The 12046-nt window shown below is 39.5% G+C and overlaps 1 protein-coding gene across 2 annotated transcripts in view; it reads right to left on the bottom strand.

Annotated features, from left to right (window-relative positions):
• Positions 1–2001, bottom strand: part of ptchd1 (patched domain containing 1) — a 20514-nt gene extending 18513 nt beyond the window's left edge. Inside the window, exons 1-2 of one of the 2 annotated variants that reach the window (XM_072913519.1) lie at positions 1899–2001; positions 1317–1837 (exon numbers count right to left, since the gene is read on the bottom strand). In XM_072913519.1, the coding sequence (XP_072769620.1) occupies positions 1317–1739 (423 nt within the window). In that variant the 5' untranslated portion in view covers positions 1740–1837; positions 1899–2001. Of the gene's footprint in view, positions 1–1316 lie in introns of both variants that reach the window. The other variant, XM_061965115.2, reaches the window with a different exon arrangement.
• Positions 2002–12046: the final 10045 nt, after the last annotated feature.

Genomic DNA, 12046 nt, shown 5'->3' with positions numbered 1-12046 from the left:
AATGAGTAACCAGTCGAGGATGTTATAATAAGATCTAAACGGCGCAAATGTATCCATTAAAACACGGAAAAGCTGCTGATGGTGTGTTTGACAGAGAAGCAGCTGGAAGGAGATACCCTAGAACAATGTTTTTCAACCATTGTGCCGTGGTGTGTGCCGTGAGATACAGTCTGGTGTGCCATGGGAAATTATGTAACTTCACCTAATTGGTCCAAAAAAATATTTTTTGCAAATCAATAATTATAATCTGCAAATAATGTGCTGTTCCTCAGTGTCTGTGCTGTGTAGTGCTCGGCAGGGGAACCACTTAATACTCAATGTCAGTAGGTGGCAGCAGGTAGTTAATTGCTTTGTAAAAGTCGGAATGTGTCGGGTGAGACGAGGATGGTTTGTTGTGATCCCAATATGCAGACCACAGTGTGCAGGTAAAAAGGTATGTGGAGCTTAAACAAAAAAAAATAACAAAATGGAAAGGAAAAGGCAATGAAGCATAGGGATGGCTATGAAAAACGACAGTAAAACTGAACTGGCTACAAAGTAAACAGAAACAGAATGCTGGACGACAGCAAAAACTTGCAGTGTGTGGAGCAGAGACGGCGTCCACAAAGTACATGACATGGCAAGCAACAATGTCCACACAAAAAAGGATAGCAACAACTTAAATAGCCTTCCTTGCTAAAACAAAGCAGGTGCGGGGAATAGCGCTCAAAGGAAGACATAAAACTGCTACAGGAAAACACCAAAATATCAGCACAAGACAAGAACTAAAGCACTACCCACAGGAAAACACCAACAAACTCAAAATAAGGCACAAGGATCTGGTGGAGTTTCATTTTTTAACGTTTTCTACTGGCAGTGTCCCTCCGTATTCTTAAATGAAAAAAATGTGCCTTGCCTCAAAAAAAGGTTGAAAAACACTGCCCTAGAAGTTCACTTTTTAAGGTAAATAATGTAAATTAATATTACATTACTTCATAAAACTACTAATTTGTTGTATTGTATTGTTTTATACAATATTTATTATTTAAAAAATATTATTTTTTAATGTTTTAAATATTTTGGAGGCCGCACCAATTAAATTGATTTCAATTCATTTCAATGGGAGAAGTTGATTTACAAGACAAGTGTTTTGAGGGAAGAGCTCGGTCACAGACCCAATAAATCTTGCAAGTTGGGGAACTACTGCACTGATTATAATCACTTAATGGGAAATTCTGATTCTACTCTAAACAACTTTCTCGATATATTTATGGTGTATATATGGATATTTGTTAATGAAAAAACGTGATGAGAATGACAGAAAGCAGCATTCCTACCCCGAGTATAGCGTCCAGGTGAGGCGGCTCCAGGACGCTCCCTCGCCGGGCAGTGATGATGACGCGCCCGTAGCGTCCGGGCGTCTGCAGGTCGGAGTAGAGTGCGTGCTTGGAGTGGTTGATGGGGAAGAGGCTGTCCACCAGGTTGCCCTCGATCTTGGCCAGGCTGTGCTTGGGCGCCAGCAGGCTCTCCACGTCCTCCTCCACGCGGTAGCGGCTGAAGCTGGCCCCCAGCAGGATGGAGAGGAGCACCGGCGTCGAGGCGAAGAACACCGGGTGACTCGCCACGAAGCGGCCGAGCGCGCGGAAGCCGCCGCTCAGGCCGGTGTGCAACACCTGGCGGAGCATCGTGGAGCGCGGCCGCGGCTCGAGCCTCTCCCACCGACTGAGGCGCCGCCGAGCGTCAGGGGCTGCTGCTCGCATCGGTACGCGCCCCGGTTCTCTCCATGAGCGGGAGCCGGAAAATGTTTTTTTTTTCCCGGAGGCGTGGGGGGATTCTACACGCCCCTTTTAATGTACTCCTTTCAAAGACAAAACATGTGTTGGCGCAAAAGAAGACATTTGAAATAACAATTCGTCTACCTGCTGCTCCGGACAGCCCTGCGTCAGACCCCGCTAACAGCTGCTCTCCTCCCGGATATACGACGAGCTCCACCGCCGCTGGTCATGGCTGCTGTGTTGGTGGTGTTCAGCATTGCGTGTGCGCATTAGGGAGGCATTACGGTAAAAGCAGGCGATGTCAAAATAAAAGCCCTTAATATACCCATCCATCCATCCGTTTCTTACCGAAAAACAGAAAATCGAAATTATGAGCGAAAAAGAAAGTCGAAATTATGAGATAATGAAGTCCAAATTGAAATGTAAAAAGTCATAATTATGAGATTAAAAAAAAAGTCGTAATTATGAGATAAAATGTCACAATTATGAGATAATAACGACTTTAATCTCACAATTGGGACTTTTTATCTCATAATTACAATTTTTTTTTTTTAATCTCATAGTGATGTAGTTATGACTATCTTATAATAATAACTTCATTATCTGAAAATGTCTACTTTTTACCTTATAATTATGACTTTTCATCTCATAATTATTTTTTTTTTATCACATAATAATGTAATTATGACAATTTATCTCATAATTATGACTTTATTAGCTCATGTCTACTTTTTACCTTATAATTATGACTTTCCTTCTCATAATTGCAACTTTTATCACATAATGTAATTATGACTATTTATCTCATAATTATGACTTTATCTCATAATGTCTACTTTTTACCTCATAATTGTGACTTTTCATCTCATAATTACAACTTTTTATCACATAATAATGTAATTATGACTATTCATCTCATAATTATGACTTTATTATCTCATGTCTACTTCTTACCTTATAATTATGACTTTTCATCTCGTAATTACAACTTTTTATCACATAATAATGTAATTATGACAATTCATCTCATAATTATGACTTTATCTCATAATGTCTACTTTTTACCTTATACAGTAATTATGACTTTCCTTCTCATAATTACAACTTTTATCACATAATGTAATTATGACTATATATCTCGTGATTATGACTTTATTATCTCATAATGTCGACTTTTTACCTCATGATTATGACTTTATCTGATAATGTTCACTCTCCATCTCATATTTCGGACTTTGTATCTTATAATTGTGAATTTTTATTTTAGAAGTTCGACATGTTTAACTCATACATTTCACTTTTTATCTCCTAATTATGACTTTTTGTCTCAGGATTATGATTTATCGTTTGGGCAGTTTTTAACCTATCTTTATTATGAGATAAAAAGTCATAATTAGGAGATACAAGTCGTTTTATCTCATAATTATAACTTTTTATCTAATAATTTAGACGTTTTATCTCATAATTATGTAATTATGACTTTTTAAATATGACTTTATTATCTCATAATTTCGATCAAATTTTTTATCCTCATAATTATGACTTTTTATCTCTTTACTATAAGATAAAAAGCCAATCATGAGATAAAAGGTTTTTTTCCTCTTAAAACTTTGACTTGTTATCTCTATAATGACATTTTATCACATAATTTAGACTTTTTAATCTCATTATTGTGTAATTATGATTAATTATACCCACAATTATGGCTTTATTATCTCACAACTTGATTTTTTTTTTACCTCATAATTATGACTTTTTATGTCATAATTTAGACTTTTTATCTCAAAACTATGACTTTATTTCGTGATTTTGACTCATCTCATAATTTCAACTTTCTTATCTCAAAACTATGACTTTTTATTTCATAATTTTGACTTTTTATCTCATAATTTCAACTTTTTTATCTCATAATTTCGACATTTTATCTCATAACTATGATTTTTTTGGATGATAATTGTAACTTATAATTTTTTTTAAAATGTTTTTTATTCGCAGAAACAGGCTTTTATACAAGCATTTAACAATAAAAATGAACAAAAACAGTCAAAGCAGGTATAACACCAATTGATGTGGGATTTCTAAATAAAAGCCCACTACAACTAACAAATTCTTAAAGCTACATTTGAGTCAAAATAACAAACATTATATGTGCATTACAAATTTACTATACATTTTAATAGTAATATCAAATAATAAAGATGTGTTAATAGAGTTGTATAGTTAGATTTACAATAATGTATACCATTTTTGTCAGGACTTGGTCCTTGGGTTTTGTTTTTCCGGAAGGCAACGGAAAGTTGGCTCGGGCGAGAGGGGAATGTGAGTACATGATTTATTAAACACTATCAAAAAAAGAACAAACGAAAGGCGCACACAAGGGCGGAGGTAAAAAACTTGGCTAATGAAAACAAAAGACTTGCACAAAGGCAAAAGACTATGAACAAGAAACAAAAACGTACTTGGCATGGAACTGTGAACATGGCATGAAGAAGAGTGATCATAAAGAGTGATGTTGCCAGAAAGACAGCCTGGCAACTCGAAGCTTAAATAATAGTGACATGATTTGTGAAAACAGGTGCGTGACTCAAAACGTGAAACAGATACGTGACGTGACAGGTGAAAACTAATGGTTGCTATGGTGACAAAACAAGAGAGTGAAACCAGGAACTAAAAAGCGTCCAAAAAACAAACAGCACATGGCCAAACAAAAACATGATCAACACAGACACGACAATTTTTTGGTAATACGTGTGAGAAATAAGGCCTGCACAGTCCTATACACTTCTTGGGAACAAATAGTAATTGTACACCAATGCAGAATAATACACACTTTTAAATTACTACCAAAATGACATATTATTTTCTTGGTATGAGCTCAATTTTACAGCGTTTGGCTTAACAGTATCTAGAAAATGCAAGTAAAGATTGTAGGGATGCCTTGGAAGCCGAAAGACAAGAAAAGGACAACCAATGAACACCAACAGGATTAAAGTGACATCTCAGCTTATGTATGTTCTAATCCATTATTCAATTAAGCCCCAATTAACAGTTAATAGCCATTAGGAGCCGGCATGGCAAGGAGAGCGAATGAGTAAGTGACTCCTCAGGGAGGAAAGGAAGAACAAGAGAGGAAATGAAAAAGACTGCAGAGACGTCGAGGGCCTCTGGGGCACTCTTTGAGAATAGAAGTCATAATTAGTGCGGCTCAAAGACCTACAGGAAACAGAATAAAACCTCACTGTAGAGCCATTTTCTCGTCACATAAGATGAGGGGGAAATGTATGACATCTTGCTGGCATTATTTATAAAACCACCATATGGACCCAGCGCCTCCTGAACCTTACATTTTTGGTGGATGGAGGCCATTTATTAATAAAGAGTCCCTTCATTTTGCTCTTGAGTTATTTATCAAGTCATCCATCTCCAGTCTGGCTCCTTTTAAGACCAGCGTTTCCTCTAAACATGGCATGTGTGCCATGTAAGCAACACGTACGAGGATTTAAAAACAATCCTCATAAAACATCTGAAATCGTCATCATTCCGCCTAATCTCATTTTTCAGCATATTTATCATTTGTAAACGACATGTGGCCGTAAAGCCATTGGCCCGGAAGGATGCAGGGCGGTAAGGACGGAGTCACTGAGAGGATAATGTCTAGATTAAATTAACCTAAAGCGGGTAATCGAATGCGGCTCATTGGTGCCGCCCTAGTGGCTCCCTGGACCTCTTTCAGAGATGTGTGAAGATGGAAATATTTTTTGTTCTAATATATTTTCCATTGGACAAACATGACACAAACCTTCCTAACTGTTAGAAATCCCATTGTTTATATTGAATGCTTCACTGATGAGAGTATTTAGCAACCACTGTTTTTTCCTATTCATTTCAGCGATCCTTGAACTCGTCGTACTTTGTTTACATGTACAACTTTCTCCGACGCTGCCACAGAAAGACGTGTTTTATGCCACTCCTTCTTTGCCTCATTTTGTCCACCAAACGTTTTATGCTGTGCGTGAATGCACAAAGGCGAGCTTTGTTGATGTGATTGACTTGTGTGGAGTGCTAATCAGGCATATTTGGTCAATCCATGACTACAAGCTAATCGATGCTATCATGCTATTTAGGCTAGCTGTATGTACATATTGCATCATTATGCCTCGTTTGTCAGGATATTTGAGCTCATTTCATTTCCTTTACTTTTGTCCTCTGTGTATTCAATTTATATTTGCATGTCTCATGACACATTATCTGTATGTAATATTGGCTGCATCTTGATAGTTGTTCATTACAACACTTATACAAGACTTTTAAAGTCATTTTGATAGTAGGCTAATATAGACACTTACGTCATGTGTTGCCTTCATTATAAGACTTATACAAGACTTTTAAAGTAATTTTGATAGTAGGCTAATATAACTAATATAGACACTTACATCATGTGTTGCCTTCATTATAACACTTATATAAGACTTTTAAAGTCATTTTGATAGTAGGCTAATATAACTAATATAGACACTTACATCATGTGTTGTCTTCATTATAACACTTATATAAGACTTTTAAAGTCATTTTGATAATAGGCTAATATAACTAATATGGACACTTACATCATGTGTTGTCTTCATTACAACACTTATACAAGACTTTTAAAGTCATTTTGATAGTAGGCTAATATAGACACTTACGTCATGTGTTGCCTTCATTATAACACTTATATAAGACTTTTAAAGTCATTTTGATAGTAGGCTAATATAACTAATATAGACACTTACATCATGTGTTGTCTTCATTATAACACTTATATAAGACTTTTAAAGTCATTTTGATAATAGGCTAATATAACTAATATAGACACTTACATCATGTGTTGTCTTCATTACAACACTTATACAAGACTTTTAAAGTAATTTTGATAGTAGGCTAATATAACTAATATAGACACTTACATTATGTGTTGTTTTCATTATAACACTTATATAAGGCTTTTAAAGTCATTTTGATAGTAGGCTAATATAACTAATATCGACACTTACATCATGTGTTGCCTTCATTATAACATCTTATATACGACTTTTCATTTTTTTGGTCCAATATGGCTCTTTTAACGTTTGGGTTGCCAACCCCTGCCCTAAAGGGACAGAGACAAAGAGAAACACATGAAGCACAAATTGAGCAGTTGACAATTTCGGCCACCAGAGGGCAATGTGGCAAAAAAAGAAAGACATTTGCTAATAGTCCTTAAAAGTTATGTGTGGACTAAATAATGTCTGACTTCTTGTTCCTGCCATCTCTCCCTCTCCTTTTTTCTATTTATAAAAATGTAAAACATAAGCCATTTTTTAATGCACTGTCCCCCATCAAATCCTGCCTAGCAACAAACAGCGACACAAAAAATAACACGGAGAAATAAGGAGAAATGATTGGATGTGAATGGGATGGGATGGGAATCAGCACCTCCAAGTCCGAGTCCATGGTTCTCGCCCGGAAAAGGGTGGAGTGCCATCTCCGGGTTGGGGAGGAGACCCTGCCCCAAGTGGAGGAGTTCAAGTACCTCGGAGTCTTGTTCACGAGTGAGGGAAGAGTGGATCGTGAGTTCGACAGGCGGATCGGTGCGGCGTATTCAGTAATGCGGACGCTGTATCGATCCGTTGTGGTGAAGAAGGAGCTGAGCCGGAAGGCAAAGCTCTCAATTTACCGGTCGATCTACGTTCCCATCCTCACCTATGGTCATGAGCTTTGGGTTGTGACCAAAAGGACAAGATCACGGATACAAGCGGTCGAAATGAGTTTCCTCCGCCGGGTGTCGGGGCTCTCCCTTACACATAAGGTGAGAAGCTCTGCCATCCGGGAGGAGCTCAAAGTAAAGCCGCTGCTCCTCCACATCGAGAGGAGCCAAATGAGGTGGTTCGGGCATCTGGTCAGGATGCCACCCGAACGTCTCCCTTGGGAGGTGTTTAGGGCACGTCCGACCGGTAGGAGGCCACGGGGAAGACCCAGGACATGTTGGGAAGACTATCTCTCCCGGGAGGAGCTGGACGAAGTGGCTGGGGAGAGGGAAGTCTGGGCTTCCCTGCTTAGGCTGCTGCCCCCGCGATCCGACCTCGGATAAGTGGAAGAAGATGGATGGATGGATTGGATGTGTTGCTGTGTATGTATGCTAGCTCGTAGCTACAGGGCCGCACCTGGCAAAATTGGGGCCCTAAGCATTGTTGTGTTCGGAGGCCCTACCCACATTCCAAAATTTCTACACATTTTTAATCAAACTTGGATTTGATTTAATGCATTTTTTACACAAATTCATGGGAAATAAATTGTTCAATAATTATTTTTTAGTAAAAAAAAAAAACTTTTAACAGGCTTGCAAACTGTTGTGACAAAATTCATATTTTAGTCATCTCTTGTCCAACAACAATTTTAGCCTAGATGCCTTATGTTGTTTTGCTTCGCCTTAACTGCCACTGCTACACAAAAGACACTTTCATATCCCCATGCTTCATTCCTCGGGCCCTGCGGAGATACAGTAGCTCTGCCTGGTTTCAAGAGCATACAGGACAATGACTGTTGTGATGGTGTGATCAATCATTTATATTGTATTTGTCTTTTGGTTAAAGGTTACTCTTCAAATGTTTTTTGTGTGATTGATGCTGTATTGCTGCCTTTCCCAACAATTGAACCAAAACATTCCTTTTCACAATCTGTACTTTGCTCATCCTCCGTTCTCCCTCCCCAAAAAAACGTGCCAGGTCACCCCAACCCCTCCTCCCTCTTCTCACCTTCCTAAAGCTATTAAAGATCTGGAAGTTCTTCTTTGTCTTTCCCTCGCGTTCTCTTTTTCTTTCTGTTAGCAGCGTAAAATTGCTTCTCTGTAGCCCAAGGTTTTTCCAGATCTGAAATAAATACTTAAAAGACCCTAACTTTCTCTGGACAGTTCTTTGTTAAATAGGAACAATTCCAAAACGAGACCTTGCTGACACACATCCAACCGAGAGTCCGAGCACGTATCACCAAGAATAAGCACGCTGCGCGCTAAGGAGAACGGTGAGAACATTCTGGTACATTTTGTTGTCGGTGACGGAGCAGGAAGGGGCGAGGATTACATTTGCGGTCAAATGAAGCATCGTCACGGCCCGAGCGCACCTCAGTGCGCATTCATCTGTGCGCGGCGCTAAGCGCCCCTCCACTTCGCCTGCAGCAAGCAGCCGCATTCAATCATCAGCAATCAACACACCTGTGGCTGATGAGAGGACCTGCCTTCTTAAGCCAGCACAACCTGCTATCCGGTGCCAGAACATAGCGACCCGTTCCTTGTACAGTAAGCCGAAATTCTACAACCTATATGCATACTCTCTCTCTGTCTTTCTCCTCCTACGTGTTGATTGGTCTCGTGTCCCCCTTGTCGTCTTCCAGCAGCATACCTTTGTTCCCGCGCTACGAGCCATGTGTCTCGTCTCCCTGTGTTCCCCTCTGGCTGCCCCTTTTGGATCTCGACCTCCCGCCTGGACACGGACTTTGACGCTTCTCTATTGCCCCCAATTTCCCGCCTGCTCACGGACCTCCGAGCCAGCCTTGCCCCTCTTGGACTTCCGCCTCTCGCGCCACACTACTGGAAACCAATGTTCCCTGTAATTTTTCATGTGTGTGAGCAAATGCAAAAACTCCCTGAGCATTCAGTGGAGCCCATGTGAGCAACATCAGACGTGCACACTGTGGCTACACCAGCAGCACACCTGTCCCAAACCTGACTAAATAACAAGTTCCATCTCCATCCATCCATCCATTTTCTACCGCTTGTCCCTTTCGGGGTCGCGGGGGGTGCTGGAGCCCATCTCAGTTGCATTCGGGCGGAAGGCCAAATTCCCACCTCATCGCAGGGCCAACACAGATAGACAGACAACATTCTCTTATTATTATAATCAAATGACAGCAGTCATTTCCATGAGGTTATTTTCTAATATAAGTGTTTAGGCCCACTTACAATGACAATAACAAAAAATATAGTTTTTCATGAACTGTGTACTTGTATTGTTTGTTTGGGTGGAGGTCCTGCTTTGGAAATAACTTGTACCCCTTTCAGACATTGCATTTAGTTCCCATTAAAACATTCACATGTTGCACAATGAGATGTAAGCAGGGGATCATGTGTACATTCCTGAAACTTCCTGTTTGTAAAAAATATATTTTTATTAGTATTTATTTAATATACTAACAGCATTTCATGATTAATATTTATAAATTAAGATTCCTAATAAATGACACTAGATTAAGTACACATTTGATTGGTAAATCATAGTATAACGACCTGGAATGACACTTTATGTGTGATGTTGGAGTTGTCCGACTTTTTGTGTGGCTGTAAACGCATCACTGGCTAAGTGCCATATGTGCATGTGTTGGCGCAAGTGAGAAAGAGCGAGCGGCTGCTGTTGATATAACAAAGTTGCTTTTGGTCTGGTTTGTACTGCAGAAAATGACCACTTTTGCTAGATATAATTTTTTTTACTAATGTTTTGGTGATGTGTTTATGGCCGACAATAAAGAGTTTTGCTCAGTAAAGTGATGGATGGAATTCATGTCCTCAAAGCGTCTCGACAGACGTTACAATATTTGAGCAATGATGACGAAAACGGTTTGCTCTGTCGTGTCCGTGTGTCGAAAATTGTTATGCGCTTATTTTTTTATTTGATTTTGTGCGTGGCATAGATTTGCCGTGCGCAGAGGACGCTTGAGCAGCGTGCAATTGCACAGGCACCTTAGAGGGAACGTTGCTGGAAACACTCAACATTTAATTCCATACACATATTTGGGTTAGTTTCACACTTCATATTATTGTATATAAATAAATATTGAGTTAAACGACGTCCCTGCTGTCTGTGCCGTCTTCTTCCCCTGTACGAACCGTAACAAGCATCCTGTCATTCACTGACATTTTCTTCACGCCCTATGAGCAGTGCGTGATCTGCGAATAGCAAATATAATCCAATACTTTTTGAGGGAGGAAAAAAGTACATCAGACAGTAAGACAGACTACTTCCTGGCATGTCGCCATCCAATATTATGGATGGCGCAGAGAAAACCGATTCAACATGTTGCTAATGAACATCCAACACAATGGCTGCCAGAGGCTTGCTAGTGTTCTTCTTGCGTGTTGCTTACATTACTTGTAACAGCTGATATTGCCTCATTACTGGCCATCTCATTTACACACGCCCTTGGAGAGAGGGGGACTGTTTTTCTAATTAATGTGTATTGATGCGAGCACCGCCGGGGGTGACACACATACACGTCATTAATACAGGCCCCGCCCTCCCTCCCACCCACCTCCGTCACCAACACCACGGAGAGACACAATCGCTTTTAGGACCACACTGATAGGAGAGAAAACACAATGGGTTACAATCAGGACCACAGGGATGGGAGATAAAACACAATGAGTTGCCAAGGCAACGGCTGGCATCGGTGAAAGTGAGGCAACAAATCAATAACCTCGGTGGCTCCTGAGTCCATGGTTTCATTCAGACTTTAATAGGAACGTGGATAAAATCATTCATAAAATGTCTGTGATTTGTGTTTGGAGTTCATACACTTACTGAACATCAGCTCTAGGGCTGCTGAAATGGTTGCTATGGCAACAACTAACTAAATGTGAGCCGTAGTTTCGGAATAATTTTGTGCGCAATCGGTTTGTAAAAGTAAGTAGTGTATACAACCACACACAATGTGAAGTTTTATGACGTTGAAGCATATTTCAATATTATTTTTATTGCGGCTTATATATTTATAATTTACAATATACATTTATTGCAGTGGTTCTTAACCTTGTTGGAGGTACCGAACCCCACCAGTTTCATATGCGCATTCACCGAACCCTTCTTTAGTGACAAATAAAATGTTTTTTGGGGGGGGTTTTCAAATTCAAGACAAAGTTATATGTTTTTGTTTCTAGTGCACAACATGAACCGTGCATGAACATCACCTTGTTCAAAGAACAAAACCAACACAGTGCATGAACTCACAACAAATTACCGTATTTTTCGGACTATTAAGTCGCAGTTTTTTTCATAGTTTGGCCGAGCTCCAGTGCGATTTATATATTCCTTCTTTATTATGCATTTTCGGCAGGTGCGACTTATACTCCGGTGCGACTTATACTCCGAAAAATACGGTACACATCTGCAAATCAGATGGAAAATTAGAGGGAACATTGGTTGAGGGTATCCATAATACTTAGACTTAGACTTTTTTTTTATTGTCATTCAAATTTTAACTTTACAGTACAGATACGCCGATAGGGA

This window comes from Nerophis lumbriciformis, linkage group LG07 (assembly GCF_033978685.3).
Source record: "Nerophis lumbriciformis linkage group LG07, RoL_Nlum_v2.1, whole genome shotgun sequence".
Classification (NCBI taxonomy): domain Eukaryota; kingdom Metazoa; phylum Chordata; class Actinopteri; order Syngnathiformes; family Syngnathidae; genus Nerophis; species Nerophis lumbriciformis.
The sequence above is the reverse complement of the archived record's forward strand: the minus strand, read 5'-3'. Positions and strand labels throughout refer to the sequence as shown.